At 48.6% G+C, this 6,000-nt stretch overlaps 1 protein-coding gene across 7 annotated transcripts in view; it reads left to right on the top strand.

Moving 5' to 3' along the window:
• Positions 1-2,044: 2,044 nt before the first annotated feature.
• DAPK1 (death associated protein kinase 1) overlaps positions 2,045-6,000 on the top strand; it is a 209,526-nt gene continuing 205,570 nt past the window's right edge. For 2 of the 7 annotated variants that reach the window (XM_031654069.1, XM_031654073.1), the window contains exons 1-2: positions 2,045-2,169; positions 3,377-3,546. In XM_031654069.1, the coding sequence (XP_031509929.1) occupies positions 3,485-3,546 (62 nt within the window). In that variant the 5' untranslated portion in view covers positions 2,045-2,169; positions 3,377-3,484. Of the gene's footprint in view, positions 2,513-2,544; positions 2,701-2,741; positions 3,041-3,376; positions 3,547-6,000 lie in introns of those variants that run through there. The other 5 variants (XM_031654068.1, XM_031654072.1, XM_031654071.1 and 2 more) reach the window with 4 other exon arrangements.

The raw sequence follows: 6,000 nt of genomic DNA, 5'->3' as shown, positions 1-6,000 counted from the left end.
ATAGATTCAATCCTTTTAATTGCCTTGAAAAATGTGTTTTTTTTGTTTTGCAGAAAATAAATATTACCCATATGGCGGTCATCCACAAACACCTTCCAAGTTTATCCCAAACATCTGTGTTTTAATTTTTTTCTCCCAACAGATGTATTCATTTGCATTTTCCCAGATGAATCATTCTTATTTTTGTTGTTATTTTTGACTGTATTTCTCACCTCTCAAGATCCTTTTGTATTAATTACCAAGCCCACCACTTAAGCTAATATGATCTCCCAATATGGGGACTTCCTCTTGATTTCTGTGTGCCCTTCCTGTGGGTCATTAATGCAATGTTATTTAAGACTAGGATTTGGCTGGGCACAGTGGTTCACACCTGTAATCCCAGCACTTTGGGGGGCCGAGCCGGGAGGAGGATCACCTGAGGTCAGGAGCTCGAGACCAGTCTGGCCAAGGTAGTGAAACCACGTCTCTACTAAAAATACAAAATTAGCCGGGCGTAGTCACATGCCTGTAATCCCAGCTACTGGGTAGCTTGAGGCAGGAGAATCGCTTGAACCTGGGAGGAGGAGTTTGCAGTGAGCCGAGATTTCACAACTGCACTCCAGCCTAGGCCACAAGAGCTAAACTCTGTATCCAAAAAAAAAAAAAAAAGACTAGGATTTGGATTTGCCGTAAGGCTCGAGGGGCAGTCTTTTGTTTTGTTTTGCCTTGTTTTCAAGAGGCCAAAATCTTCACACTTGAAAATTTCTGTTGAACCACAGAGATCTGAACCAACTCAGTTTAGAAAGCCTGGGGATTTGAACAACGGTGTGGATGGGAACTCTCTTCATCTGTCAGTTTTCATCATTCTAGGCAGTAAAATAGATTTCCCTTTAGGGGTTTTTCTCCGTTTGGGGTTCACCAGCAGTGGGATGTGGGGAATCAACCCTTCTTCGTCTCCACCCAAACATTAGGTGGGAGCATGGGGTGGGAAGTAGAGAAAGTGGACAGAGGTCTCCAGTGGATATGGGATCTTTGTGTAGACCAGAACAGTCCTCAGAAATCTCATGCAAGCCACATAGGTACTGTTATATTTTCTAGTAGCCACTTTTTAAAAAGTAAACAGGTGAGGCCGGGCGCGGTAGCTCACGCCTGTAACCACAGCACTTTGGGAGGCTGAGACCGCCGGATCACAAGGTCAAGAGATGGAGACCATCCTGGCCAACACAGTGAAACCCCGTCTCTACTAAAAATACAAAAATTAGCTGGGCATGGTGACGCGTGACTGCAGTCCCAGCTACTGGGGAGGCTAAGGCAGGAGAATAGCTTGAACCCTGGAGGTGGAGGTTGCAGTAAGCCGAGATCGCGCCACTACACTCCAGCCTGGTGATAGAGTGAGACTCCGTCTCAAAAAAAGAAAGTAAACAGGTGAAATTAATTTTAGTAATATATTTTATTTAACCCAATGTATCCAAAATACTATCATTGGAACGTGTAATGAATATAAAAATATTCATGAGATATTTTTCATTCTCCTATCCATAACACTTACAGCACAATTAATTTGGGACTAGCTACATTTCATCTCAACAATAGCCAAGAGCATATTGGATAGCACAAATAAATTCTTCGTCTCTGTTGCTTCTTTGGGTCTGGGAGACCTTTCTTCGGATTGCAAACCTTTTTGCTTTCAAACCTCGGCTCCAACACCAGTCCGGCAGAGGAACCCGGTCTAATGAGGTCCGCTCCCTTCCTGCCATTCTCTATTCCATTAACCTGTTTTGTGGTAAACATAGGATTGATCCTCCAAGATTACCTTATTAATTAGCTTACATATTTATTATCTATCTGTCCCACCAGAATGCAGGTTTCCGGAGGGCAGGGATTTTTAAAAACCTGTTTTGTTCTGTGATTTTCCCATACCGAGCACCGTGCCCGGCACAAGCTGGGATCCCAGTACGCATCCCGGGGCGAAAGAACCGTGTTTCCCTGGAACCCAGGCAGAGGGCAGCTTAGCAGTGTGTCACAGGTGGGGCGCCCGCACTGGCTCCCAGGCCGGCGTGGGTGTGGGGCGAGTGGGTGTGTGCGGGGTGTGCGCGGTAGAGCGCGCCAGCGAGCCCAGAGCGCGGAGCTGGGAGGAGCAGCGAGCGCCGCGCAGAACCCGCAGCGCCGGCCAGGCAGGGCAGCTCGGAGGTGGGTGGGCCGCGCCGCCAGCCCGCTTGCAGGGTCCCCATTGGCCGCCTGCCGGCCGCCCTCCGCCCAAAAGGCGGCAAGGAGGCGAGAGGCTGCTCCAGAGCCCGGGCAGGAGACCCGGCCGGGCCAACGCCAGGGACTTTGTTCCCTCCGCGGAGGGGACTCGGCGACCCTCGCGGCGGCAGGGTCTGGTGCCGGCGCCTGGGCGGCTGCGTGGGATCTGCGCCCTCGACTCCCTCCCTAGCTGTGTTCCTGCCGCCGCCCCACTTGTCTCCGGCGCTGGCGCCTATGGTCGGCCTTCGACAGCGCTCCGGAGGGACCCGGGGAGCTCCCAGGCGCCCGGGTGAGTGGCCAGGCGCGGCTCCCCGGTCCCCCCGGCCCCCGGCGCCAGCTTTTGCTTTCCCGGCCAGAGCGCGGTGGGGTTTGCCCGGGCAGTGCCTCGAGCAACTGGGAAGGCCAAGGCGGAGGGAAACTTGGCTTCGGGGAGAAGTGCGATCGTAGCCGGGAGGCTTCCCCAGCCCCGCGGGCCGGGTGAGAACAGGTGGCGCCGGCCCGACCAGGCGCTTTGTGTCGGGGCGCGGGGATCTGGAGCGGACGGCTGCGCCTCGGTGGGCCGCTCCCTTCCCTCCCTTGCTCCCCCGGGCGGCCGCACGCCGGGTCGACCGGGTAACGGAGAGGGAGTCGCTAGGAATGTGGCTCTGGGGACTGCCTCGCTCGGGGAAGGGGAGAGGGTGGCCACGGTGGCAGGAGAGGCGCGGGAGCCGAGAGGTGGCGCGGGGGTGCCACCGTTGCCGCAGGCTGGAGGGAGATGCTTCCAGCGAGGCGCGTTCCGTCTGGGCGAGGGCTTCATTCTTCCGCTGCGTCCCTGGAGGTGGGAAAGCTGGGTGGGCGTGTGTGCAGAGAAAGGGGAGGCGGGGAGGCCAGTCACTTCCGGAGCCGGTTCTGATCCGAACAGACCGCCCAGCGTTCGGGGACGCGGACCTCGGGGTGTCGTGGTGCCCGGCCCCACGCGCGCACGAGGCTGAGGGGTCGGGGGCGTCTCTGACCGCCCAGCTTTAACAAAGGGTGCTCCTCTCCACCCCGCGAGGAGGGGCAGCTTCGGAGACCCGGTCTTCAGCGAGCGGGTCTTAGCGCCGGGGAGGTCTACTTCCTTTTGGGGTTGCCATTTTACTATTATTATTGCCTTTTTTTTTTTCCCCCCCAAAAGGACTGGAGACTGATGCATGAGGGGGCCACGGAGGCGCAGGAGCGGTGGTGATGGTTTGGGAAGCGGAGCTGAAGTGCGCTGGGCTTTGGTGAGGCGTGACAGTTTATCATGACCGTGTTCAGGCAGGAAAACGTGGATGATTACTACGACACCGGCGAGGAACTTGGCAGGTAAAGGGGGTCCCGGAAACGTACCCTCCTGGATTGTGGAGATGCATAACGATGGAACCCTTGGGTGGTAAACAAATGCAGTTCGAATCAGGTGTCTCCTTCGCCCTTTCTGGAGATGCGCAAATCATAGAGAAAAGAGTTACTAACCCAGCGATAAACTGCCTGATCCAAGGGCCTGGGGGTGGAGGAGAGGCAGCCTTTCAGCGCTAGATTGTGATGCACAGTATATTGATCAAGTTCCCTGGACAAAAACAGATTTAATTCTCTGCACTAACTCTTGTCAGCCCTTGCCCTTCTATGACAACAGGACAAACACTAAGATTATGATTGCAACTGGAGTTAGCTTTTATGTGTGATTTAAGCGGAGAGTACAAACTAATAGGTTTTTAAAATCTTAGTACTTTTTTCTCTATCTAAATTTTCAGTGTAATGTGAGCAAGTATTGGTAGGTGGTAAATGGAGACTTGTCAGATGTTGATGTTGGGCTTGGATTTTGAGACTTCTTCCAACCAGGAATTTAATTATGTGGTTGGTATTGGTGGTTGCTTTGGTTTCATTTACAATGTTAAATTTTTAACAAATCAATGAGAGTCTAATATGGCTATCTGGATTCAGAGCATACCTCCATTGCCCTAGCAGCTGTGATTCTCAGTGTAAAATCTTTCAGTTTCTAGGTAAACAAAGAATGGTTTCTTTCGGAGCATCTAAGGGCTGATTGCTGTTTCCTTTGAGTGTGTATTAGACAGAGTGTTTTGGGCTCTGGTCAACTTTAGTAGAAAACCTAGTTTTCATACCTACGTTTAAAACTGAATTTATGGAATTTGTGGTGTATTTGCATTGTGAGTGGAGTAGGCAAAAGGATATTTAAACAAACAAAATATGTACTTATATGTGCATTGAAATATGTACTTATATGTGCATTGAAATATGTATTTTCCCATATACATCTGATGTCCTGATACAAAGCTTCCTTTTTCTCCATGAAAAGCAAATTAAAAAACACCCACATCCTGGATTACCTAATGAGAATTATGGAAACTAAGCTTAACTAAATTTTTTTAAAATTCAAATGATAGTGTAGAATTTTTTTAAAAGTTACTGTAGCAGAGTATTTCTCTAAATGTTTAGTATTGACTGAAAACATCGATGGGGGCCTGTGCTTAGGAAGAGCGCTCTGCATATTGATGATCTGGTGAGTAAATAAGGAAAGCTCTTCAAAAATCACATTTCATGGATATGTTTAAGATTAAAGTTTAAGAGTGTGCGGTTGAAATACTTGGTTTAACTGGAATTAAATAACTTTCCTGTGGTTTTCAGCAAGATGAGTGGTATTTGGAGTTTTCCTTTGGGACTGGAAGAAAAAAGCGAAAAACTACATTTTAATTTGATTTGCGTAGTGCGGCCTGATCATTTAAGTGTTGTTAGAGAGATGACTGAAATTAGTTGAGATTATTGTACTATGGATTAAGTATAATGACCTTATTTTCATTATGATTTTTTGGTACAATTATGTGTTATGAGAAAGAAATAGAAAAAGAGGCCTCCCTGTGGTTGGCGAAGGGAGTTTGTGATCTTGATTTCGTGGGCGTGATGATGAGGGGAGTGAGGTGGTTTGCTTATTTATCACTAGCACATTGATTTGCTCCATGTACATTTCTTTGTATAACGTTCTGCCCACTATGCAAGTTAAACTGACAAATTGTTTATTAAATAATTTACGTGACCTAGGAATTTTAAAGAAGTGCTCTGAAAACCTGGAAGTCTGAAGTTTTTAAAAATGAAATGTACAGACTCATCTATCCTGTAAAGCTGCTATTGTTTTTGCCAAAAAATGAGTGAATGATTGGGTTTTGGAAAATTGTTCAAGTCCTGTGATTTTATGTCTGCCTTGGATGTAGCCACTTCCTGAAAACAAGTCTGAATGTAAGATGGACATGTAGGAAGATGCTGCTTATATGACATCACGTGTCACTGAGGGAAGATTGGAAGTGGAGGCAGGAGTTTGGTAGCAGGAAAATGGAAATGGGCAGATATGTGGCACAAATGCAAGGTCATTCTAAGCAGTGAGTTACTAGCAGACCAGTATCTGAGATTTAAGACTTTTATTTGGCCAGGCGCGGTGGCTCACGCCTGTAATCCCAGCACTTTGGGAGGCTGAGGTGGGCGGATCACGAGGTCAGGAGTTTAAGACCAGCCTGGCTAACACAGTGAAACAACGTCTCTACAAAAAATACAAAAAAAATTAGTGGGCTTGGTGGCGCGCACCTATAGTCCCAGCTATTTGGGAGGCTGAGGCACGGAATCGCTTGAACCTGGGAGGCGGAGGTTGCAGTGATTGGAGATCGTGCCACTGCACTCCAGCCTGGGTGACACAGTGAGACTCTGTCTCAAAAAAAAAACAAAAAAAACCAGAAAGACTTTACTTACATATCTTTAGCAGTCATCTAAATAACA

The sequence above is a fragment of the Papio anubis genome, chromosome 13 (genome assembly GCF_008728515.1).
Source record: "Papio anubis isolate 15944 chromosome 13, Panubis1.0, whole genome shotgun sequence".
NCBI lineage: Eukaryota > Metazoa > Chordata > Mammalia > Primates > Cercopithecidae > Papio > Papio anubis.
This window is presented reverse-complemented; position numbering and strand designations above follow the sequence as displayed.